General features: G+C 42.8%; 1 protein-coding gene across 1 annotated transcript in view; it reads left to right on the forward strand.

Annotated features, from left to right (window-relative positions):
* Positions 1-24,184, forward strand: part of Nup133 (nucleoporin 133) — a 46,646-nt gene extending 22,462 nt beyond the window's left edge. The window contains exons 13-26 of the mRNA XM_042685934.1: positions 299-462; positions 2,166-2,260; positions 5,284-5,508; positions 9,030-9,152; positions 10,086-10,185; positions 10,884-11,135; positions 11,876-12,009; positions 14,818-14,976; positions 17,342-17,477; positions 18,298-18,416; positions 18,881-18,961; positions 19,613-19,677; positions 22,722-22,810; positions 23,996-24,184. Coding sequence (XP_042541868.1) covers positions 299-462; positions 2,166-2,260; positions 5,284-5,508; positions 9,030-9,152; positions 10,086-10,185; positions 10,884-11,135; positions 11,876-12,009; positions 14,818-14,976; positions 17,342-17,477; positions 18,298-18,416; positions 18,881-18,961; positions 19,613-19,677; positions 22,722-22,810; positions 23,996-24,126 — 1,873 coding nt within the window. The 3' untranslated portion in view covers positions 24,127-24,184. The remainder of the gene's footprint in view (positions 1-298; positions 463-2,165; positions 2,261-5,283; positions 5,509-9,029; positions 9,153-10,085; positions 10,186-10,883; positions 11,136-11,875; positions 12,010-14,817; positions 14,977-17,341; positions 17,478-18,297; positions 18,417-18,880; positions 18,962-19,612; positions 19,678-22,721; positions 22,811-23,995) is intronic.
* The last annotated feature ends 2,511 nt before the right edge of the window (positions 24,185-26,695 follow it).

Here is a 26,695-nt window from a genome sequence, read left to right on the forward strand (position 1 = left end):
TATTTCATTCAGGGGTAGCACTCTACCACTGAGCCACAGCTCTAATTATGGCTATTTTTGAGTAGTTTGGTGGAGATAAGAGTCTCACGAACCCTCTTGCCCAGGCTGGCTTCAAACCTTAGTCTTCAGATTTAAGTAGCTAGGATTACAGGTGTGAGCCACCAGTACCTGGCTGCTTTATCCTTTTAGTTACATAAACGTTACACACAGTGCTTGGGCTACAACTTAACACATGGGACCTTAATTCCATATTCTTTTCTGTGATAAGTTTTGAAATGTTTTGCCTCTTTTTGTGCAGGAAGGATGTAGGTCGTGCTCAAATGATGGTTGATGAGCTGTTTTCCTCTCGTTCTGACTTGGGTTCTGATTCTGAACTAGACAAGGCTGTGACCCAGATCAGTGTGGACTTGGTGGATGACTACCCAGCTTCTGACCCTCGGTGGGCAGAGTCTGTCCCTGAAGGTAATGAGACCTTGATTACCTGAGTATTGGGAGTGATATTGAAATAATCTGTTTTAAGTAGAGTATTTGGTTATGTGTTCAATGTATCTCTCAAAAAATATATTTTAAAAGCTTAGGTACATGATAGGGTGTGACCTTGACAGTGATTGGTTCCTCTTCCTCTCCTGCCATGCCACCTGCTCCTTTTTGGCTTTAAAAAGGGCTGCTCTCTGTTAATAAACGAGTTTTTCTTCCTGCTTGAAAAAAAAAAAAAAAAAAAAAAAAAAATATATATATATATATATATATATATATATATATATTTTTTTTTTTTTTTTTTTTTTTTTTTTTTTTTTAAGATGGGCACTGGTGGCTCATGCCTATAGTCCTAACTACTCAGGAAGCTAAGACCTGAGGATTGCGATTCAAAGCCAGCTCAGGTAGAATGTGAGACTTTTATCTCTGGTTAGCTACCAAAAAACCAGAAGTGGCACTGTGGCCCAAAGTGTTAGAATGCTAGCTTTGATCAGGGACAGCACCCTGGCCCTGAGTTTCATGCCCTACAACTGACAATTTTTTTTAAATTTTTTTTTTACTTTCTCAAGTAATTGATATTAATTACTGTTCTTAATAGATTTTGAAAAGACCTGAGAAAAGATGATATTATAGATGTTAAGGTAGATTCTAGAGGACACTAGGGCAAGCTCTAATTATTCTTTCTGGACAAATTGCTTTGCTTTCCTCTTTTTCTTTTTTTTTAATTTTAAAATTGTTATTGTAAAGGTGATGTACAGAGGGGTTAGAGTTACGTAAGCCAGATAATGAGTGCATTTCTTTTTGGACAGTGTCACGCTTTCCCTGACTCCCAGTTTTTCCCTGCAGTCTCTCCCCACAAGTAGTGTAGTTCATTTTCAACATAGTGTCTAATGAGTACCACAGCTATGTTTGTTCACCTTTTGTCCCTTCATTTCTGTGCCCTCTCTTATCCTCCCAAAGACAGATAAACAAGACAAAAAAGAAAAAACAACAACAAAGAAAGTGGCGCTGTGGCTCAAGTGGTAGAGCACTCGCCTTGATCTGAAGAGCTGAGGGACAGCACCCAGGCCCAGAGTTCAAGCCCCATGACCGAAAACACACACACACACACACACACACACACACACACACCCTTGTTTCCATTTCTGGGTGGACATCTTCTTTCTAACTGGAACTTGGTGATATAAGTAGGCATTTAGCATTTACCTCAGCCTCAAATTAACATATTTTTGGCATCATTAGTGTGTGTGACTAGTAGGGGTTTTACATTGTTTCTTCAGAGTGGGAGGGAACAGAGTGAGCACATCTTATGGTACTGCCTGTCCAAGGACACTGTCCCCTCAGTTCACTCTACATTCTTATGTACCAGGGACTTAACTCAGATACTTATTTCCGCCCAGCAATGCTACATCAGTATGTCTGCTAACCTCACTAGGAACATTAGGGGATAGAGTACCAGCCACATGTCTTTCTGAGTTGTTGAGTTCCATATGAATTGGGACTAAACTAACCATATAGTCTTTTTATTTTAAGTAAATGTAATGTGAACTTTATCTAAACTTTTCAGCCATGTATATAATTTAATTAGGGTTAGTCCTCTGCTCTTTTCAGATCTTAGCTCTATTTTGCTAGCAGCAGCTGTTAAAAAACACTGTTTTGAGCATACATCTCCTGCTGTGTTCTAACAGAGGCCCCCGGGCTCAGCAACACCTCGCTGATCATTCTCCACCAGCTAGAGGACAAAGTGAAAGCCCACTGCCTCCTCATAGACTTTCTTCACCACGTAAGATCCTGTGTGGGGCTCCCGTGGCTCCTTACCCTCTCCATCCCAGTTGCCCATGCCTGCTGTCTATCTGGGGTGTTTTCTTATGTTTTCCGCTTCAAGTGCTTATACCAAAGTGAAGAGTTCAGGGACTTTGTGGAAGCTGCATGGAAATAAGATTTAGAGAGGAAAAATGGTATATATTAGCAGAAATGTCATTTTAGCTTGAACGCTGTCATCTCCATGTGACCTGTTCCCTTTAAAACATAGTATTTTGTTCAAATTTTTTGTGAACTTTTAGGTGAAAACTTTGATTTTCATGATTTGCCCTTTATTGTTAGAAAAAAAGAACTGAAGCCAAGTGCTGGTGGCTCATGCCTGAAATCCTAGCTACTCAGGAGGCTGAGATCTGAGGATCACAGTTCAAAGCCAGCCTGAGCAGGAAAGTCTGTGAGACTCTTATCTCCAATAAGCCACCAGAAAACCGGAAGGGTGCTGTGGCTCAAGTGGTAGAGCTCTAGCCTTGAGCTGAAGAGCTGAGGAACAGCACCCAGGCCCAGAGTTCAAGCCCTATGTTTGACAGAAAAAAAAAGAAAAAACTGACATTAACTAACCAAGTGGCAGAAAAGCCTAAATGAAAGGGATTAGAAGAATCTTCCTTCTGTTTGGGGGAGGGAAAAGTCATATCAAGAGAGACTGTGGTGTTAGGTAGGAAGGGTGCATGTGCCCCTGCAGACACAGAGGGTGTGGTGTTAGGTGGGGGTTATGTGCCACATGCAGACACAGTTTATCAGAGGCCATAGCTATTGAGGGCTTGAGCCGCTTCATCTCTGGCCTAGGTCCTCTGGTGTAGACGCTGACAATCTCTGCTGCTGACAGCCTCTGGCTGCATCTAGAGACCTTATTCTGGCAGTGCCTTTCTATTTCTGTTTTCTTTCATCTTTGTGGCTATGTCACTGATTAGAGAGAGTTCACATTAATTATGGGAAATCTCCAAGGCTAGGTGCTTTGTCTGGGGAAGTGCTTCTGTAGGTGGAGCTCTTCTCTCTCTCATGCCTGTTCATTTTCAGTGAGGATGCATGCGTGGCCTGAAGGGTGCAGGAAGGGAGATGACTGCTTTGAGCATGGTGGAGCAAAAGGAATTTTTATTTATTTATTTTTTTGTCAATCGTGGGGCCTGAACTTTGAGTCTGGGCTCTGTCCCTCAGCTCTTCGGCTCAAGGCTAGCGCCCTATCACTTGAGTCACAGCGCCATTTCCAGCTTTTTCTGCTTATGTGGTGCTCAGGAATCAAACCCAGGGCCTCATGCATGCAAGGCAAGTACTCTACCACTGAGCTACTTTCCTAGCCCCCCAAGGTAGAATTTTATAGAGAACTGCTATCTTCCCTCCTGGGTTGGAACCACACAGAACTGTGCTCCAGATACCTTGAAACCAGAAAGTGAATCCAAATGAAATCACAAGGTTGCATAACTTTTATTTTAAAAATCATCATATGAACAAGTTGAATTAATTAAGATCAACTCAGGGCTGGGAAGGTGGCTCAGTGGTAAAGTGTTTGTCTCACATGCATGAGGCCTTGGATATGATTCCTTAGAACCACAAACAGACAAAGCTGGAAGTGGCACTGTGGCTCAAGTGGTAGAGTGCTAGCCTTAGCTGAAAAGCTGAGAGACTGCCCAGGCCCAGAGTTCAAGCCCCACAACAGACCAAAAAAAAAAAAAAAAAAGATAGATCAACTCAGTAAAAGATTCCAGCACTGTTAAAAGCATTGATTATTTAAATAGTATAGAAAACATAAAAAATTCAAATGAAGCTAGGTTTAGAACAGTATGTCTGCCGTGCCCTTTTGTGTTTAATAGAAAGGTATCTGGTGCTGGGGCTGGCATTTCATGTTTGTAATCCTATTGTAAAGCTGTTGAATAGGCTAGGATCTGAGGACTGAGGTTTGAGGCCAGCTGATGCAGAAAAGTCCCTGAGACTTTCCATTTAACCAGCAGAAAGCCATAAGTGGAGTAATGGCTCAAATGGTAGAAGGCCAGCCTTGAGTTAAAAAGTCAAGTTAGAGCATGAGCCCCTAAGTTCAAGTTCAGTTATGGCATACCAAAAAAAAAAGGGGGGGTGTAATTTGCTAGCATCTACAGAAGCAGTGAAATCAGGTTACTCATTAATGAAAGAAATTATATATTTCAGTTTGGAAAAGTATTCAACATTTATGTGTGAGTATTGGCAGTGTTTTATTCTAGACCAAGGCTGGGAAGGTGGCTCAGTAGTGGCACTGTAGCTCAAGTGGTAGAGCACTAGCTGAAGAGCTGAGGAAGACCAGGCCCCGAGTTCAGGCTCCATGACCAACAACAACAACAAAAAAAGACTAGACCTTCATAATCCACCAAAAGTGGTCATTGGCAAGGAGGCTATACAAAGGGCTGATGACACCTCTGGCATGGCCCGTGTTCTGCAAACAGCCCTTGAAGATGTAGGTGCTGAGTTGTTAGTTCTAAAAGGTCTTCCTTGGTGAAGATGCAAAAGAACAATTTGATCATTTTGATAACTATGAAGAGCAATTCAAGCAACACCATAGGTAAAGCCAATGGTCATGGGTAGAAACTGGGCTAACAGTAACGTCTACACTGTGTGCTAGCATGTATACACCAGTTGTGGGGTAACAGTAAGGTCCACACTGTGTGCTAGCATGTATACACCAGTGTGTGGAGCCACTGGAAGAGTGTTACTGGGGAAGCCACCTCTCTGGGGACTCGTGGCTGTACTTGTCAGTACCTTGCTGCCTATGCTTCTTTTTTTTTTTGGGGGGGGGGGGAGACCTGAACCTCTGGGCCTGGGCACTGTCCCTCAGCTCTTCAGCTCAAGGCTGGCGCTCTACCACCTGAGCCACAGCGTCACTTCTGGCTTTTTTCTTTTTGCTTATGTGGTGCTGAGGAATCGAACCCAGGGCCTCATGCATGCAAGGCAAGCGCTCTACCACTGAGCCACCTTCCCATCCCACTGCCTGTGCTTTCTGAGACCATGTGCTTATCTTTTTGCAAGGTTGGCTTGTTCGAGCGTCTGGGTACTTCTCCAGTCAGAGGGACACTGATGGCAACCCGGCTCCTGCTCTGCGAACATGCAGAAAAGCTGTCAGCTGCCATCGCTCTCAAGAACCACCACTCGCGTCTGCCAGACCTTGTGAACACAGCGATCCTGATGGCCTTGAACAAGAGGGATTGTGAGGTCCCATCCAGCCTGACCCCCGCTGATGTGTTCTTTCGCGAGGTCAGATGAATTCTCATTCATGCATTCTGTACCGTGTGCTGATCATGCATAGGATTGGCAGAGTGAGAAGACTAAATTTAGAAGGTCTTGTTGAGATTTTGGAGGCGGGGAGGGGGGGGGGGGCGAGAGGGAGCGTTTCTGGTACAGAGGCTTGAACTTAGAGACTTGCAGTCACACTTGGCTTTCTTGCTCATGGCTGGTACTCTACCACTTGAGCCATGCCTACTGTCCTGCTTTTGTACTGGTTAATTGGAGGTAAAAATGTCAAGGATTTTTCTGCCTGGCTGGCCTTTGAGCCATCATCCCAGATCTCAGCCTCCTGAGAAGTTAGGATTACAGGTATGAGTCACCAGTACCCAGCTGAGATTTTAAATTGGACTCTCTCTTCTAGAAAAGCACCACACTTTTTATCACCTGTCCTATAAATAGGGCTCTCACAGTCAGTTAAGAAGGGGTCCCTGTTTATTCTGGTTCTCCCTCACTCCTTGACTTTGCCTGAGGAGCCTTCCTTACTCCATGTGCTCCTAGGCCCTTGGCTTCCTGCTTGGGCAGAGGTTAGAGGAGCTGTTCTCCAGCTTCTTTCCTCACATGTTGGCTGTGCCCCTGTCAGAGACACAGCTCCTGTGCATGACCCCTCTGTGTTCCAGTGGCTGTCTCGTCCACTTACCTCCTCGGAGTTGATGATACTCTCCCTAGAGTGTAGGCTATCCCCGATGGACCCTCACTCTTGCCACAGCTTTGTGAATAGTCCCTTCACTGAACCGCTCTCAATTCCCTTGTAGCATCACTGATGCCATCACTTTCAAAATCAGAGGGAAAGAAAAATCTGTTCTAAACTTTAAAGGGAGAAATACTAAGATACTAGCTAAGGTGGCAGTTGTTGTAAGAACATAATTCTTATCCTTATAGGATGTCTCACATCCTGATAAGCTAAGGTGTCAGGGAAGACTTGGCCCACTTCACTAGAGAAGTGATCCAGGGCTTGAGCAGCAGTTTTGCAGGCTGAGACTGCGAGTCTAAGCACAGTCTTCATGCATACGACTTGCTTTGCAACATGCAGTCCTTAGTGAGAATGATCCCTTCTCTCTTGGTAGTGATATCTGATTTACACATAGGGCCACCTGTGTCCTCAATTCTGTGGAATTTCCTGTACATTTGAGGAACCTCTCACTGCCAGGGTCTCTAGGTCTACTTGCTTCGGTTGTTCCCTGGCATGTCAGGTGCTATGCTGACAGAGCTCCTTTTCTTAGTTTTTAGTAGGCTGTAACTCAGTTTCAGCTTTTTGTTTACCTCATAAATGTGTGTACTTTAGATGTATATTTTTATTTTTTATAGTAAAAGTGATAGGAAAGTTTATTAAAAATAAGAAGAACTGGTTAGCCTCAGCCAGTCCACCTGGTAGGTCATACAGAGCTGTAGTTTGATCTAGTAGCTTGCAGGGAGAGTGAAACAACACAGGATGGGCTCTGGTGGTATCATCCCCACGTTGTCTCTTGTTTAGTTTGGGAAGAGACCTATTATCCCCAGGCTCAGGTTTTGATGGCACAACCTATGGACAATACTTGAAATTGAAACCATAGTGTATGCACGTGACAAGAGGACTTAGCATTTTTCAGCCTTTTAGTTTCTCTCTCTCTCTCAGTCTCTCTCTCTCTTTCTCTCTCTCTTTTCTTCCCTCCCTCTCCTCTTTTTGGCCAGTTCTGGGGCTTGAACTCAGGAAGTGTCCAGGGAACTGGACACTGACCCTGAGCTTTTTTTACTCAAGGCTACCACTCTACCACTTGAGCCACAGTGCTATCTCCAGCCTTTTCTGTTTATCTGGTACTAAAGAATTGAACCCAGGTTTCATGCATGCTAGGCAAGCATTCTACCACCTTCCCAGACCCATATTCTCTTATTTTTGGTACTACTGCGGTTTGAACTCCAGGGACTTCCACTTCCCAGCCTGTGCTCTACTGTTTGCTTGAGCCACACTTTCAACCTTGCTTTTTGCTGGTTATTCTGGAAATAGAGTCTAGAGAACTTTTCTACCCAGGGTAACCTCAAACTGCAGTCTTCCAGACTTGGCCTTCTGAGTAGCTAGGATTAGCTATTGCCACCCAGCATCTGTAATGTATCCCTCAATATCCACCGGCCATTGATATCAGCACCCCACCACCCTCATGAAAATGGCATAGCATGTAACCGACACACATTTTTTTGAGTACTGTTAAGTCATCTCTAGAACACATAAGATGACCTAATAAAATATAAATGTTCAAAGGCATCCCTATTATAAAATTTGGCTTAAATTGAGCTAGTACCTGTTTTTCTGCCCAACTTCTTCCCATTTGTATCAGTTCTATCGTTAGAATGGTTCTTTTTTCACTCAATATATTAGATCCTACTTCTTCTACTGAAATAAATATTGCAACTTAAAAAAAAAACAATATAAATGTTATGTGAATAGTTGTTACACTATATTATTTAGGGAACAGTAGCAAGAAAGAAAATGGTACATGTTCAGTAGGTCTGTTACAGGCCTAACTACACAGGATGCTCCTACAATGCTGGAACATTTTCTTCCAGCATTTTATTCTCAGTTAGTTGATGCAGATCTCAAGCATATAGACAGACAGCTGTATAGACTTCATCATTTTTCATGGTAACAGTAGAAAAAGTGCTTGGGCTATTGGGATGCCTTTGTTGAACACCAGAAATAACAGCAAGGGCAAGTTTGTAAGAGCCTGGTTTTGTTTGAAACAAGTGTTCCATTTACACATGTCTATTTCCTTCAACTAGTTTATGAGCTCCTAGTGGACAAAGATCTGATTTCTCCTTCCTCTTTCCTGTGTGCTTCTGTGCTGACATGCAAAGTCTAAAAGAAAAGCCTAATTGTATGCTAAAACTGGAAAGGAGCTTCAGTGCCTTTCTGCAGTTATCTCATGTGGGTTTTCTTACTGTTTTTGCAGTTCTGGGGTTTCAAACCCAAGTTTTTCTTCATGGTAGACAAGTGCTCTACCACTAAAGCTACATTCTCAGCCCATCCATGTTTTCATGACCAAAAGAGAGAAGAATTAGGAGTCACATATTCAGATCATGGTTTTTGTATATATTGATATTTGGCAAATGCTTCTGTGGTGTTTAAAAGAGGAATTACTCAAGAGAAAGTTAACAAGTTGATTAGTCTGGGTCATTATTTTAATCCTAATTAGTGAATTAGTTTAAGGTCTTAACATTTAATGTGACAATCAGTTGTAACTTTTATTTGAAGCTTGTATTGAGCACTAATAAATAATCATGTATTAATATTAGTTATGTGGAATTTAAATTTAAAAATCTACTTGATAACCATTCAGATTTTGACCATATATGAGATTTAGTTATTTGGACATTCAATCTTATAAATAGAAGATGCTCATTTTCTTGTTGTTTTACATTTATTTTTACCATTAACTGTCTAGTGGTCTGAGGATGTAACTTCATGAAGCCATCTCCATTGTTTGATGATAAGAGTGACTCTTGACTCTGTTTGTCCTCAGGTGTCTCAGGTGGACACTGTCTGTGAGTGTCTGCTGGAACACGAAGAGCAGGTCCTGAGGGATGCACCACTGGACTCGGTTGAGTGGGCGGAGGTGGCCATCTCTGTCAATACCATCCTCAAGGTATCACATGCGCAGGGCAGTTCTACACCCTAGGAGGAAGGGACAAGAAGGAAGCTTCCTTCTCCCCAGTCCACAGAGCCAGTGCAGTACAGGGTCTGGTATTTGTTAATTCCCAAAAGTTAGAAGAATAGCATTCATTCTGTCAGCTAACAAAGGCTTTGAATAATTGCCTTGTGTATATTCATAAGTTTCTGTTTGGTAAGATAAACATTTTACTTAAAGATAGATTTTATATCACTGAAAAGGTATTCATGTTGATGTAACTGTTCCTTTTGTCTCTTCTCCCTTCTTCCCTCTTTCAGTGGGGTCTCTATGTGGAACCCCTGGGCTTAAACAATCCTCCTGCCTCAGCACCCTGAGTGGCTAAGACCACAGCCTGGCTTCTACTTTTTTTTTTTTGGTTGGTTGTGGGGCCTGAACTCTGCACCAGGGCACTGTCCCTCAGCTCTTCAGCTGAAGGCTAGCACCCTACTACTTGAGCCACAGCACCACTTCCAGCTTTTTCTGCTTATGTGTTGCTGAGGAATTGAACCCAGGGTCTCATGCATGCAAGGCAAGCACTCTACCACTGAGCCACCTTCCCAGTCCCGTGGCTTCTATTTTTAATTACCTAGAACTTGCTAGTTTTTAACTAAAGTACTTAATTTAATTTCACATATTATACTTTATGATACTCAATTTCCAAGCTTGCAGTTAAATTGTGGAATGAACCAAATTTCAGAAGCAGAAATCCCACCTCCCAAAAAAAAAATCCATGTATTTTATTTATAGTGCTGGAAGTTGAAGTCACTGCCTTGTGCATGCTAGACAAGTGCTCTACCACTGAGCTATAGCCCCAGTATTTTTCTTATCAGTAGCCTCTGGTATTTCAGAATCTTCAGAAACAAAGTGATCATTGCTTCCGTGTGTGACAGTACCATTCCATTTTTCTAGGATATGCTGCAGGCTGCTACTCATTATCGCCAGAATAGAAGTTCCATGTATAGGCGAGAGGAACCAGTAGGGAAAGAACCTGAGTATGTTCCATGGACAGGTAAGACATATTAACAGTTACTCCCTTAGTAGAGGTGTGTAAGCGAAATGAAAAGAAAATGAGTGGTTCTTGCCAAAATTGCTTTATTCTCTTAGATATATTTATAGACTTCCCTTTAATTTATTTAAATCTACTGTTTTAGTGCAAATAGCTGTTCATAGAAGCAAGTCCTGGCCCCCAAGGAATGAGCCATATTTTATGTTACTACCACAAAAAAGGTAGGATAACATTAAACAAACTTAGAAGCCAGGCACTGGTGGCTCACACCTGTTACCTTAGCTACTCAGGAGACTGAGATCTTAGGATCACTGGTTTGAAGCCCAGGCAGGAATGTCCATGAGACTCTTACTTCCCATTAACCACCAGAAAACCGGAAGTGGCACTGTGGCTCAAAGTGGTAGAGTGCTCACCTTCAGCAAAAGAGCTCAAGGATAGCACTCCAGTCTGGACCAAAAAAAAAAAAAAAGAGAAAAGAACTTTTGTGTTAAGAAAATCAGCACAGGGACCAAAAAAAAAAAAAGAGAAAAGAACTTTTGTGTTAAGAAAATCAGCACAGGGAAGATGTGATTCAAGCAGGCATAAGCAGCTAGAACTGAACAATAATTTATTTTTCCTGAGTGGTAAAGGAGCATAAATTTTGTACAGTTGCTCTCTTCCCTGGCCATCACAGAACCCTTACTTGCCAAATTGCTTTACAGCCACAAGTGGTCCTGCCGGCATCCGAACAGCAATTGTGCGCCAGCATGGAGTCATCCTGAAAACAGTGTACCCACAGGCGGATAGCAATCTCCGAAACATCGTGACAGAGCAGCTGGTGGCATTGATTGATTGCTTCCTGGACGGTTATGTTTTGCAGCTGAGGTCTCTAGACAAACCCAGCAACCAGGAAAGATACACCAATCTAGAAGTAGAGTACCTGCAGAAAAGATCAGATCTCCTTTCCCTTCTGCGTGCGTACATGGTGGTCAGCAGGGGCTTTGGTGTGCTGGGATGAGAGAAGTGGAAGAAGCAGGTGAATAGCTGATACATGATAGTCAGTGTGAAAGCATTATCCAGCTGTAGCCATGAAGCAAAACTTCAAGGAAACACATACAGCTTTCTCTGTTCATACAGTCTTCAGTACTTAACAGGCACAAATACTGTAAGATTCTGCAGTTGATTTAAAAATAAGTGTCACATTGTTCAGACAGCCCAGTGTGGCCATTGAGCACAGGGGTCGTTTCCTTCATAGTGGGGATCAGGAGAGCTTGTCTGCTAGTACAAGAAGGAAGAGACTTGGGCTGAGAAGTTGGCTCAGTGGTAGAGCACTTGCCTTGCATGCCTGAGGCCCTGGGTTCGATTATTCAGCACCACATAAGCAAAAAAGAAAAAACCCGGAAGTGGTGCTGTGACTCAAGTGGTAGAGCGCTAGACTTGAGCTAAAGAGCTGAGGGACAGCGCCCAGGCCCAGAGTTCAGGCCCATGACCGGACCCCACCCCCCAAAAAGAAGGAAGAGACTTGCACTGGGGAGATCAACAGAGCAGTGTGCTCCATTTGCATCTTTAACAGGTTGATATAGATCATGAAGCTAAATACAATGCTAAATGCAATAGGAAGACTTCCTATTACTACTCTTGGTTCAGGTGGTTTTTTATTGTGTATTTAAGTGGTTGTGAATAGAAGCTCACCTGCCTGCTCTTGTCTGTGCAGTCACCTCAGGCCAGCATGCATGGGCTGCCTCTCTAGCAGAGAAGTACTGTGATTTTGATATTCTCGTACAGATGTGCGAGCAGACGGACAACCAGGCCAGACTCCAGCGTTACATGACTCAGTTTGCTGACCAGGTAACAACATGTGGGCCACAGGCCACTATGGAAAGGCTTGGCTCTTTCCAGAATGTCAGTGGGGTTTGGAGGGAGGATACACTTTTTTTGCAGATAAATGAGTTGCTGATTTAAATGTTTCTTTGTCATTTGGCAGAGTACTTTTTTTTTCCTTTAAGTGGTTGTATTAAAGTGTTTCAACTCAACAGATTAGTTTATAAGTACAGTGCACTTTGATCCATGTCACCCTTCCACTGTTCTCCCCCTTCCCAGTCCCACCCATGTCCTCTAGGTATAGGGTTCCCCTTTCACACTGAATATATGCATTGAATATAATGACTATTTGCTTACCTTTACTCCCCATTCCTCTACCAGGCAAGCAGTGCTTTCTGTGTCAGTACTGCTGAGTAGTTCTCTTTGAAGTGTTTGATCTTTCACTTCTTTCCTATTAGTTAGAAGGATACTTACTGCGGGACACGGGTGACGCTTGAGGCAGAGGATGCCGCTTCTGAAGAGTCATTTTAATGTGGCTATTCTGTGCCCGGTGCCTCTGGCTCAGTCCCCCCTCCATCACTCTAAATGTTTTGTGACCAACAATTTTTTTATTTTATTTTATTTTTTTGCCAGTTTTAGGGCTTGAACTCGGCCTGGGCACTGTCCCTGGGCTTCTTTTGCTCAAGGCTAGCATTCTACCAGTTGAGCCACAGTACCACTTCCAGTTTTTTCTGTGGTACTAAGGAATCAAACCCAGGACTTCATGCATGCTAGGCAAGCACTCTACCACTGAGCCACATTCCCAGCCCCAATTTTTCATTTATTTAGTTTTGTCAGTTGTGGGGCTTGAACTTGGGGCCTGGGCACTGTCCCTGAGCTTTTTTGCTCAAGGCTAGCGCTCTACCACTTTGAGCCACTGAACTACTTCTGGTTTTTCTGGTGGTTAATTGGAGATAAGAGTCTCATAGACTTTCCTACCCCAGCTGGCTTTGAACTGTGATCCTCAGATCTCAGCCTCCTGAATAGCTAGGATTAAAGGTGTGAGCCAGTGGTGCCTGGCTTATGACCAACATTATTTTTTTTTCTGTCAGTAGTGGGGCTTGAACTCAAGGCCTGGGTGCTGTCCCTGAACTTTGGTGCTCAAGGCTAGCACTCTACCACTTGAGCCACCATACCACTTCTAGCTTTCTGATAGTTAATTGGAGATACGAATCTCATAGAATTTCCTTTCTGGGCTGTCTTTGAATTGTGATCCTCAGATCTCAGCCCCCTGAATAGTTAAAATTGATGTGAGCCAAAAACCATGATTTTTAAAAATTCTTTTTATATGTTTAATCTATTTTTTGCAATTTGTTTTCTTCATCATAGTAAAGTTCTTTTGTGCTGGCTTCACATTCTGGTCATTTTTGTATTCTTTGGTTTCCTGCTTTTATGTTGCTTACTAGTGAAGGTTTTTTTTTTTTGCTCTTTATGTCATGTAATTGTTTTGGACATATAAAAGAACAGTAAAAATGGGAGAGATGGGAATGTGGCTTAGTGGTAGAGTGCTTGCCTAGCATGCATAAAGTCCTGGGTTCAATTCCTCAGTACCATATAAACAGAAAAAGCCAAAAGTGGTGCTGTGGCTTAAGTGGTAGAGTTCTAGCCTTGAGCAAAAGAAGCTCAGGGACAGTACCCAGGCCCTGAGTTCAAGCCCCAGGACTGTCAAAAAAAAGAGGGGGGGAGCCAGCACCAGTGGCTTACGCCTGTAATCCTAGCTACTCAGGGGGCTGAGAGCTGAGGATTGCAGTTCAAAGCCAGCCCAGGCAGGAAAGTCTATGAGACTCTTATCTCTTGATAAACTACTCAGAAAAAGCTGGAAGTAGTGCTAGGGCTCAAGTGGTAGAGCTCTAGCTTTGAGCACAAAGAGGCTTAGGGATAGCACCCAAGCCCTGAGTTCAAGCCCCAGGACTGGTAGAACTAAAAAGACTGGGAAGTAGTCTTTCTTATCTCTGGGAGGACCCTTCTTTCAGACAACTCAAATGAGAAGCAGATGGCCTGCGACATCCAGAACCAAGGTGGCCAGGCTGGGTCTCAGTTTTTCCCATATCCAGTTCACTTCTCCCAGTTCTTTTGGAGAAACAACCATGTTCATAGCTGGATCCCTGCTTCCTTTTTCTCCTCAGCCTCTGTAGCACTCCAAAGTTCAGCACATGTCCTGTTGGTAAAGCCACACTGATTGGCATTGGGGTGCCCTAGACTCCAGTGTATCACATGAGCCCCTGCAGGCGTCTGCACAGCACTGCAGACCTCTCACCTGGGTGTAGTTCTGTGCTGCCGCTAGAACTCTATTGGGAAGTTGTTTGCATGATATCCAGGTGGGACCTGGACATAAGTGGCACACCGTGGCTGGTATGCCTTAGGAAATGGAGTCATTGAACAGCTGCCTGTGAGTGGCTCCCCATTGGACAGTGCACATTAAGCTCTCCCAATGACACCAGCAGTCTTGAGCAGGTATTCTGCTGAGCTATAAGGTGAGGTCATTAGAGATGTGACCATCATTGTCAGTATGGACTAACATAGAACTCTGTGTATTCTTAGAATAGGAAAATGCAAGCTTACAAGAAGATACCTATTTTGAGGTCTTGGGAAAGTGAATATCAAAAAAGGTTTTTTTAAATATCTATTATTAGCTAGATGTGGTGATACATACCTATAATCTTGGCTCTTAGGGGACTGAGATCATGTCATGCCTGTGAGGCCAGCCTTTGGTTGTAGTAAGACACTGTACCACAAAGAAAAGTAAAGAGGAACTATTACTAAATATTAATGAATTTTTGGTTTTGTTCTTTGTAGAATTTTTCAGACTTTCTCTTCCGTTGGTATCTGGAGAAAGGAAAGCGGGGTAAATTATTGTCTCAGCCCATTTCTCAGCACGGACAGTTGGCCAATTTTTTGCAAGCCCATGAACATCTCAGTTGGTTACATGAAATTAATAGCCAAGAATTAGAAAAGGTAAGAAAGATTCAGTTGTATGAAGCAGATATATGCAGTTTACTTAGATATCTTTCATTTCTTTGGTTTTTAGATATTATTTACAGCCATAAAAGTGATGATATTGATTTCTAAAATAAATAGAGGACTTAGCTAAACAGCAAGAAAACAAATAGCTAAAAATGAGTAGAAGACTTGAACAGGCATTATCTCAGAGATCAGGTAGATGGCTGGTAGGTTATTTGAAATATGCTCAACATCACTGAGAAAAAAGCAAATTAACTCATACCAATCAGAATGTCTTTTATCAAAAAGATAAAGATAGCAACTTTTGGAAGTGGAGCTATGGCTCAAGTGGTAGAAAATTAGGCCTTGAGCAAAGAAGCTGAGACAGCACCTAAGCTCTAAGTTCAAGCTCCAGGAAGACCAGCACCAAAAAAGTAAAAGGTAACAAGTATTTCTTTCTTTTTTTTGGGGGGGGGGTCCGGTCGTGGGGCCTGAACTCTGGGACTAAGCGCTGTCCCTCAGCTCTTCAGCTCAAGGCTAGCACTCTACCACTTGAGCCACAGCGCCACTTCTGGCTTTTTCCTTATGTGGTGCTGAGGAATCAAACCCAGGGCCTCTAGCATGCAAGGCAAGTACTCTACCACTGAGCCACCTTCCCAGCCCCAGTAACAAGTATTTCTGAAGGTATAACAAAAAGGGAAACTTTGAACACTGTTGATAAGCATATATTTTAGTACAGACATTGGAAACAACTGGAGACTCCTTAGAAAACTAGAAATAAAACTACAACATCAAGCCAGGTACTAGTGGCTCACGCCTGTAATCTTAGCTACTCAGGAGGCTGAGATCCGCGGTTCAGAACCAGCCCAAGCAAGAAACTCCAATAAACCATAAGAAAATCAGAAGTGGCATGGCTCAAGTGGTAGAGCGCTTGCCTTTAGCTGAAGAGCTGAGGGACAGCTCCTGGGCCCAGAGTTCAAGCCCCACGACTGACAAAAAAACCAACAAACTACAACAGCAGAAGTTAAGATTTTACTTCTGTATATCCAAACATTTTGAACCAGTATGTCAAAAGTGACATCTACACTCTTACATAATTGCAGCACTATTCAAATATCAAAGCTAAGGAATTCATCTTAGTATCCTTCAAGAAGTGAGTATCTATATTTATTTACATGGTATATGTATATATCATCTATTGTATTGCACATTCATATGTACAAACATATACACACACAAAGAGACAATATTCAGCCTTTCTAAAGAAGAAACTTCTGTTATTTACAACAACATGGCTCAAAGCTAAGTAAATCAAGCCAGGTACAGAAAAACAAACCCTGTCTTAGCTCGCTTGTATGTGGGATCTCAAACAGTTGCTCATAGGTACAGAGTGGAAGGTTTCTAGGAGTTAGGGTGAAGGAAATGAGAAGTAGGTATAAGGGTTCAGAACTTGAATTAACCAGGAGGAAGAAGAGATACATTGTACAGGGTATTAACTAGTTATCAATAGTTTATCATGTATTTCAAACTTGCTCAAGGGACAAATTTTGAAGTGATAAGATAGGTTAATTAGGTTTATATATTGTACATTGCATGCATGTAGCACAACCTCACTTTTCACTCAAGTATCTATAGTAATAATTTGTTCACTTACAGTAAAATTTCAAGAAGTTAGAAGACACATATAAATGGTTAACATGTATACAATGTATACCTCCTGTCCTTGCACAAAATTTAAATAGAGGATTCTTTATGATGATAGTATTTTCATTACTTCTTTTTTTTTTTTTTATTTTTTTGGTCCGTCATGGGCCTGAACTCTGGGCCTGGGCACTGTCCCTTAGCTCTTCAGCTTAAGGCTAGCACTCTACCACTTGAGCCACAGTGCCACTTCTGCCTTTTTCTGCTTATATGGTGCTTAGGAATTGAACCCAGGGCCTCATGCATGCAAGGCAAGCACTCTACCACTGAGCCACCTTCCCAGCCCTTTCATTACTTCTAAAATAAATAATTGTAGGCCTTTGGCTACTATTATAATAATGCACATTTAATTGATGTTTATGTAAAAGTCATTGGTCTTTTATTACGATGACTATGTATTTTAAAGTGTTGGTGAAAACTGCAAAGTCAGGTGTACTCTTGGTGCAGGGTATTGGGATAGACATGTACTATAGAAAAATACACAGGCCTTTCCTGTGCTGTGTATCAGACTGAAGCTGCATCCTATATTAGTGTTTTGGTACTGGTCTGGTTTGGAGTTTGTGTGTCTCACTGATAGAGCTTAGTGGAAGGCAAGTTGGAAGGTACTGCACCTTTATGTCCAGGTTGAGTTGGTGTCTAGGACCAACTCAATACCATTTTCATGTTTTGTTTATTGCAGGCTCATGCCACACTTCTGGGCTTAGCAAATATGGAAACTCGTTACTTTGCAAAGAAAAAGACCCTTCTTGGCTTGAGTAAATTGGCTGCACTAGCTTCAGACCTATCAGAAGATACATTGCAAGAGAAAATTGAAGGTAAAAAAAAAAGAAAGGATTTGAGTAGTAGATGACCAGTGTATTACATATTCCAAAGTGAAAAAAGTTGCAGAGGAATCCTGGCCTTTCATAGGGCCTTGTTAGAGATGATTGTAATGGTGCAGTCATCCTGAAATAAAAATGGTTTTATTTCTGAAAATCAAGAAGGAAGATACTAATATAAAAAGAAAGGAAAAGAGAACCATATGTTACATATTTTAATTAGAAATAACCAGGTAAAAACCTGGTGGGTTTTTGTTTTTAAAGTATATTGTGGCTCTTTCTAATGAAAGGGCCATGGATTCTGCATTTTGGTCTCTAACCTATAGAAGAGATTGAGGGCCGTTGGAAAGATGGCCCAGTGAGTCTTGGGCAAGAAAGTAGAAGATGGAGCCTAAGGGACAGAATAATTTGAATGTCTCAAAGAATGTTGGTGAAGTATTGCATATTTCTGGAACACAGAAGAAAAAACCATGAATCCACACTGATACTCAAGAGGGGAGGTATTGTTGAAATGCTCCTTTATAGAGTGATAACAGAAATGTGGTATGAGTAACAAAAATAATTTCATAACCACAGTGAGTAACTGGTTATCACAAGGTGCTAAAATCAGCTATTAGGGTATCATACATATGCCTAAAATAAATAACCATAAATAATATTGTTAGCATAATCTTCAATCAAGAAAATAAAGCTAATTAAGCATAAAATTATTGAATATGGATAGGACTACCTGTAGAGTGCTTTTTTTATAATTTGTATTTGTTTTGTGTCAGCAAAAATGAAAGTCTCCTCATTCTACCCTGTCTTTGAATACCAGCAATGGCTGAGCAGGAGCGCTTCCTGCTGCACCAGGAAACCCTGCCTGAGCAGTTGCTCTCAGAGAAGCAGTTGAGTCTCAGCGCCATGCCTGTGTTGACCGCACCGCAGCTCATTAGCGTAGGTGTCTTTTCCCTCCCTTCTTCCCACACCCAGAACCAGCCAGCATCTGTTGGGCCTTGTGGCAAAGCTCCTTTCCCTGACTCCCACTGTCCTGAGAACCTCCCCCTAGAAAGACAGATTGGAAGCTGTTTGGGAGCAGAAAGGTATTAACAGGAAGCAGCTACCCAGCCTTGGTTTTCTGAGATCCTTCCATCTGGCCCTTTAAGGCATTCATCCTGGTAACAGAAATGTAGTCTGACTCTAGTATAGTCTGACTCTAGTATAGGACATAACTGTCTCCCCAAGATGTTACTTTTAGAAAGTTTATTGTAAGGTACAGATAGAACATACTTCCTGAATGTAACATTGTTTTCGGTTACAGAAATCACTTGTTACATCTTAGAAGAAGAAATAATGACTCTTTTCTTCATAAATTTGTCTAGCTCTGTAATTAATTATCTACGTTTCATAACTTGCCACAGCTGTACATATGTGAAGAAAACAGAAGAGCTAATGAATACGATTTCAAGAAAGCTTTGGACTTGCTGGAATATATTGATGAGGCAAGTAAAGGAGGGCTTGGGCACTGAAAACATACAGAAAGTGGGGAAATACTAAAGTCAGTTACAACATTTGCTCATAAAGTACTGCTGTGTTTGCTACCCACTGGCTCTTAGAAGGTAGGTAGCTCTTTAAAAAAGTAGTAGGAGACTTAAATTCCTGATAACCCTCACACGTGGAAAGTGGCGGCTTGAGGGGGTGGGTGAGTGTGTTCTGTAGTGCTCACCCTAAGACAAGCTGCCCCCCAGCTTTCCAGAAACCACAGTGCATGTTCTGTGAGACAGGCAGTGTCATCTGGCTATGTAAGCAGAAGTCATTTGCTAGAGTTTTTAAGTTAGGTTAAACATCTTTCTTTACTTCTCAAAGTTCCTGAAGTCACATTAGCCAAGAATACATCTTCAAGAAGGGGAAAAGTGTTAATTTCTGAATTAAAGCAAGGTCATAGTGTTTATGCAGGGTTAGGAAGTGATGTAACTTGAATTTTAATTGTATTCCAGTCTCCTCTCTCAATCAGTCTCCTTCCCCTTTACTCCCTTCCTAGAGGAATTTCAACAGGTTTCATTGTTGTATTTTCATACATGCACATGACCTACTAGCATGTATTCATTGTTTAAAGTCAGGATTTAACCAGGGTGTTTTGTTTTGCTGTGAAGGAGGAAGATGTAAATATAAATGATCTGAAACTGGAAATCCTTTGCCGAGCGCTACAGAGAGATAAGTAAGAGGTTTTGTTTTGTTTGTTTGGTCAGTTGTGGGTCTTGAACTCTGGGCATGGGTACTGTCCTTTAGCTCTTCAGCTCAAGACTAGTGCTCTACCACTTGAGCCATAGAACCACTTCCAGTTTTCTGAGTAGTTTATTGGAGATAAAAGTCTCACGGACTTTCCTGCCTGTGCTGGCTTTGAACTGCACGATTTTCAGATCTTAGCCTCCTGAGTACCTAGGATTAGGTGTGAGCCAGGGGCGCCCAGCTAAGTAAGTTTTCTTGATGGGACCTCAGGTGCCGTGTAGATGGCTTTCTCCAAGTCAGCTGTGATCATATGACAGATGGTCATACAGACTTCTAGTTGTTTTCTGACATGAATGTTGTAGCTGTTGAACTGGTGACCCTTCTTTTTTTTTTTTTTTTTGGGTCCGGTCGTGGGGCCTGAACTCTGGGCCTGGACGCTGTCCCTTAGCTCTTCAGCTCAAGGCTAGCGCTCTACCACTTCAGCCATAGTGCCACTTCCAGTTTTTTTCTTTTTTGCTTATGTGGTGCTGAGGAATCGAACCCAGGGCCTCATGCATGCAAGGCAAGCGCTCTACCACTGAGCCACCTTCCCAGCCCGACCCTTCATTTTTAAATTGGTAATTAAGACCTAGGACCATGCTTTTGGGGAGAGATGGTAGTTTTTTTGTTTTGTTTTGTGGCAATTAAATGTAGGGCTTCCACTTGTTGGGGAAGCACTATTCACCTAAGTGCTGGGATTACAGACATGACCACCACACCAGGCTAAATAACTGGAGTTTTTGTTTGTTTGCTTGTTTTTATTGCCTTTTTTCTTTTTTTTTTTCGGTTGTGGGACTTGAACTCTGAGCTTGGGCACTGTACCTGCACTCTTTAGCTCAAGGCAAGTGCTCTACCACTTGAGCCACAGCACCACTTCTGGTTTTCTTGTGATTTATTGGAAGAGTCTCACAGACTTTCCTACCCAGGCTGGCTTTGAACTGTGATCCTCAGATCTCAGCCTCCTGAGTAGCAAGGATTAAAGGTATGAACCACTGGTGCCCAGCCTGCCTTTTGTTTTTGGACTGGGACTTGAATTCAGAGCCTTGGGCTTTGAGCTCATAAGTCACTGTTTCTGATGATCGTGTCTAGACCCTTTGCACAGAAATGTGTGTATTCCTTAATATTACAGAAGTTGGACCCAACATGCCAGATGAGACTCAAAAACTACAACTTATGTTCTAAACACAAGGTAGTTTAAGTGTGAGTTCCTTATTCTCATATCCATCAGCTTTCCACAGAGGAAAATTTCCATTTCGGGAGGGTTAAAGCTCAGGCCACCTCAGGCTTGGCAGCGGTAGACTTGAGGGCAAGAGCTGTATGTAGATGAGCCCGTGTGCTGAGATGCTTTCTGCACTGCTCCCTTCCCTGGTCTCCTCAGTGAGAAGCTGTTCCTCACTGATATTCTCAGGCAGTAGGGTTATTGCTGAGCCTGATCTTGGCATCCTCTAGGGTACTAGTACTGTGCCTCTTTGGTCCATTGGTCCCAGTCCAGTCTCAGAAAGATGCTGTCATTTTGACTGGAGCTCCTTATCCTTGCTTACTTGAAATTTTAGAGCTTCTAACAGCTCTGTGTTGGTGTTCTTCAAGGAAAGAAAGCTCCTCCTTCTGTCCTCCAGCAGACCCTTGGTGTGTTTGCTTCCAGGAAGACAGGGTTTAGAGAGCATTGTAACCATTGTTAGATCTGTTATTTACAGCACTTTCTTCATTCAAAAAGGTGTAATTCTAGCTTTTGGAAGCTGAGGTTGGCCTGGGAAGAAAAGTCATGAGACTCTTCTCTCCAGTTAACCACCAAAAAGCCAGAAGTGTAAATGTGGCTCAAGTAGTAGAGTGCCAACTTAAGCAGAAAAAGCTAACCAAGATCACAAGGCCTAGAGTTCAATGAAGCTCCAGTATCAGAACAAAAAAAAGGAAGGAAGGAGAGAGACTGGAAAGAAGGGAAGGAAGGCTGGAGGAGGAAAACAAATCAGAGGAGGGTAGGAAGGCACTTTGGTTGGATGTGTGGTGGTGTGGGTGAATGCCTGTGTATGACTTATAGTTGGATGTGTGGTGGTGTAGGTCAATGCCACCCGTGTATAAGACTTGTAGTTGGATTCTTGGTGGTGTGGGTGAATGCCCGTGTATAAGACATCGTTGCTTGATGTGTAGTGTGGGTGAATGCCACCCATGTATAAGACTTGTAGTTGGATGTGTGGTGGTGTGGGTGAATACCCATGTATAAGACTTGTAGTTGGATGTGTGATGGTGTGGGTGAACGCCCATGTATAAGACTTGTAGTTGGATGTATGGTAGTGTGGTTGAACGCCCATGTATAAGACTTATAGTTGGGGGGCTAGGAAGGTGGCTCAGTGGTAGAGCGCTTGCCTTGCATGCCTGAGGCCCTGGGTTCGATTCCTCAGCACCACATAAGAAAAAAGCCAGAAGTGGCACTGTGGCTCAAATGGTAGAGTGCTAGCCTTGAGCTGAAGAGCTGAGGGACAGTGCCCAGGCTCAGAGTTCAGGCCCCACGACCGGACCAAAAAAAAACAAAAAACAAAAAACTTGTAGTTGGATTTGTGGTGGTGTGGGTGAACGCCCATGTATAAGACTTGTAGTTGGATGTGTGGTGGTGCCGGTGAATGCCACCCATGTATAAGGCTTGTGGCCCATGACCCTTCTTCACTCGGGTAGTTTGAGGCAATGGTGCACCCTCATTCTTCACAGTTTACTCTCAAAGCCATGAGAGGAAACTACAAACAATAGTTGTTTCTGGGGGCTGGGAAGGTGGCTCAGTGGTAGAGCGCTTGCCTTGCAAGCATGAGGCCCTGGGTTCGATTCCTCAGCACCACATAAGCAAAAAGAAAAAAGCTGGAAGTGGTGCTGTGGCTCAAGTGGTAGAGTGCTAGCCATGAGTTGAAGAGCTGAGGGACAGCGCTTAGGCCCCATGACCGGACCCCAAAAAAAAAAAAAGTTGTTTCTGTCAGCTACACTTTTCTTTCTGATGATTTTGTTTTCTAGCTGGTCCAGTTCAGATGGTAAAGATGATCCAATCGAAGTGTCTAAAGACAGTGTATTTGTGAAAATCTTACAGAAACTTTTAAAAGACGGTAAGTAGTTTGTTACTTTTAGAAATTATTTGCTGTTTTAGAAACTATACAGTAATGATTATTACCAAGATGTCAGATGACAGGGAAGTGCGAGATGCAGCAGTAGCATCTCCATAGTCACACATTTGCCTCTGCATTTGGAGAAGCATATGTCAGAACAAAGCCATGTGTCCCTGTCTTGTCACCCATCTCTCCAGGTAGCACGGCCACCTGTAGGCACAAACACTAGCTATAATGCTAAAAGTCTAGAATTATTGCTCCTTTTTTTTCCCAGTCCTGGGACTTGAACATGGGGCCTGGGCCCTGTCCCTAAACTTATTGTGCTTAAGGGTAGCAATCTACCACTTGAGCCACAGTTCCAAAACTTCTATCTTTTTTGGTAATTTATTAGAATTAACAGGAACATTAGTTAAATCTTGTTGTCAAATTTAAAAATAGAGGGATATAGCAAAAGAAAATACAGAAAGGGCTAAAAATTCAGATATGGCTATATGGACGTGTTCACTTCTGGATATGTGCTTGCCAGAACCACTCTCCATCAGAGCTGCTAAATTACTGGAAAGCATTTGAATCCAAATCGTACACTTTCCGTCCTATGTTTCCAGTAAAAGTGCCATAGAACTGAATTGTGTTGAAATGTCAGACATTAGTTTTTAAGGATGACTATGAGGTTTATTATATTATAAAATGGAAAAAGAGACTAATGTTGTGACTTTACAAAAAAAAAGATACAAAGGTCAACACCAATTGAAACATTTATGTAAATAAAAGATGTTAACAAGGTGTGACAGCACATATATAAATAATCCCATCACTGGGGAGGTAGAGGCTGAAGGTTTGAGCCCACCTTGCACTACATAGCAAGATCTCATTTCTACTAAATTATTTCCCAAATAGGGAACACGTTCTTAGAATACTTGTTTTCAAATGATTGTTGGCTTCTAAGGTCTACATCGAAGCATTTGTAAAGTGCTAGGACAAATGACATTGTCTCAGATCTACTGAAGACCTCTCTGAAATGGTGGTTTTGTCCGTTGGGAAAACCCCGGATGGCCTCTGGAGGGCGCTGTGCCCAGTGTAATAGAGAAACCTCAGGAACAGTGTAATACTTAGATCCTAAACAGAAGTGTGTTTATGAGTCACCTGCACTCCCTTGAGGAATTTCAGAACTGACTCTCTTTGCAGGCATTCAACTCAATGAGTACTTACCAGAGGTGAAGGACCTGCTGCAAGCAGACCAGCTTGGAAGCCTCAAATCCAACCCATATTTTGAGTTCATTTTGAAAGCCAATTATGAATATTATGTCCAAGGATAAATGTAACATTTTCTAAAAATGATCGTTTGTAAGATTTGAATAAAACGTGCTTATAAAAACGTTTGGCCTTAGCTGGGGGTGATGGGGTGGTAGTGCATACCTGTAATCCCAGCAGGACTGTCAGTTTGAGGCTACCCTAGGCTACTTAGCAAAGTAAAGTACAAGTTTGTATCATTTTATAGTGTGTACAGCTGATTCTTTCTCTAACTTATTTGGAAGCTAACATAAAATAGTAATCAACTGTTTCTGGTTTTCTTCCCACCTGAGTTTACTTGGACTGAGTTACCTGTGGTCCAGGGGCTCTGCTCGCTTGGTCCAGGGGCATGTATCTTCCTGGTGCTGCGACTGTGTGTGCACAGGTCACTTTTAGGTCTCTGTTCCTGAACACTTAAACATTGTAAGGTTACCCAGTTAGTTTCTGCATTTGCTCAAGACTAGATAGTGTGCCCAATGTAATCTGAGGTGTTTGATATGGGGAAATAACCTATGAAACAAGATAAATGTCAAATTTTACGAGACTGAAAAAACAGTGGGCCTAATTCATGAGAGTTTGGTAACTATTAACTTTTTTACCTAAATAATTAATATGTACTGCAAAAATGGTTTAGTGAGTCAGGTGGCATTGTGGTTTTCTGACAACCTATAGTCACTGCTTGTAAGTATAGTACCAGTGTTAGGTATAATCATTTAGCACTGGAATTCACTCAGCCTGTTTTCAAAATGATTTTCACAGTCCTATACTTTTACCACATTCTGCCCTAGTCACAGTAATGCGTAATGTTTGACCCACTGTAGGTTCTCCTAATATGGATCTTGAAAGCCATGTTCTTTCAAAGTTGCTTTGTCCTGACCAATCATCCATCACTCCATGTACTCTGGCCTTAAATAAAAAGCAGAGGGTTAGACAGGGCATTGCTGGCATATCCATACTTTGGCCCAGTCAGTCAGTCCACCCTAGCCAGCTTCCTGGACAGCTGAGGTCAGGAGTTAAATGTGGTGAGGCTCCCTGGTTTCAGAGTCCAGCCATTGTGCCTCGCCCTGGCTTCCAGGGAAGCCCTTGCCTTGTTTGGAAGAGTAGGTTAATGAAGCTGTTTGTTTTAACCAAAGAAGGAAATTAGCCATCTGTTTTCATGCAGGTGATGTAGCCAGGCTGAGAATGCCTTGAAGGGTACCAGAAAGATTGAGAAGGGCAGCTGTGTCTGGTCACAGAGGACCCATCAGAACAAGATACTGACATTATTAACTGTCAGAGTTCAGACTCCAGGCCCTGTGGGTTTGCTGTGCGGGCTGTGGCTCCCTGGGAGCGGGCTTTGTCTCCTAGTCAGCAGCTGGAGCTCCAGAATTTTTCTCCTAAGCTTTTTGTTTGTTCTGTTTTGCGATGGTGTCACCTGTACTGCAGCCCAGGCTGGCCTTGAATTTACCATTCTTTTGCCTCAGTATTTGAGTGCCAGGATTACAGGCGCATGCTGCCAATCCCGGCTCGCTGACAGTGCCCTTCTACCACACTTTGCCTCTCCACTCCTCACCCACTCCACTCCTGCTCAGGCTCAGCCTTTTCTAGTTTCCTATGGTAAAACACTTGAAGAAAGGCCTTCATGGAATCCTTTTCACTATTCTGAGGCAAAAGCGAAGTAAGGGTGCTGGGTCTATGCAGCACTGCCTTGCCCTCACTGCTGTCTTGCCACCCTGATGGGTGGAGGCTTTGCACCCAGTCTCCAAAAGGCCATTCTTTGATTTGCAGATGCATCTTGTTCTCCAGCTTCAGGAAAGATCTGCTCCAGAGAATATGCAGGTGTGTCATGCTGTTCAGCCCCAGGAAGATTTTGCTACAAAGAATGCTCATCCAATTATTCCCTTAGATGTATGCCCACCTCTGATTGTTTCACTATGTGGTTTGCTTTTGTTGGGCCTGGACCCCACCCCAAATGAGTGGTTTTTGCCTTTAAAAGCTTTGTGTAGGGCTGGGAAGGTGGCTCAGTGGTAGAGCACTTGCCTTGCATGCATGAGGCCCTGGGTTTGATTCCTCAGCACCACATAAGAAAAAAGCCGGAAGTAGCGTTGTGGCTCAAGTGGTAGAGCGCTAGCCTTGAGCTGAAGAGCTGAGGGACAGCGCCCAGGCCCAGAGTTCAGGCCCTATGACCGGACCCCAAAAAAAAAAAAAAGCTTTGTGCTAGGCTGGGAATGTGGCTTCATGGTAGATGCTTGCCTAGCATGCATGGAGCCCTAGGTTTGGTTCCTTGGTACCACATAAACAAAAAGCTGGAAGTGGTGCTATGGCTCAAGTGGTAGAGTGCTAACCTTGAGCAAAAGACACCCAAGGACAGTGCCCAGGCCCTGAGTTCAAGTCCCAGGACTGGCCAAAAAAAAAAAGCTTTGTGCTAGCTACTTTATGGGCTGCAGGTCTTTGGGACAGTCAGCAGTGGCTTTCTTATAAACAGATTCTCGTATATCATTTAGGACAGGTACTGTTCACCCATTTTCTTTTGCCTTTGTTGTACCATAACTCGGTTGCAGGAAAACAGAAAAGCCTTATTTTTAAGCGATCAAACTGGGAGTCTTTATTGGAGAG

Source organism: Dipodomys spectabilis, unplaced genomic scaffold (genome assembly GCF_019054845.1).
Source record: "Dipodomys spectabilis isolate Male_0828 unplaced genomic scaffold, ASM1905484v1 ptg000096l, whole genome shotgun sequence".
Classification (NCBI taxonomy): domain Eukaryota; kingdom Metazoa; phylum Chordata; class Mammalia; order Rodentia; family Heteromyidae; genus Dipodomys; species Dipodomys spectabilis.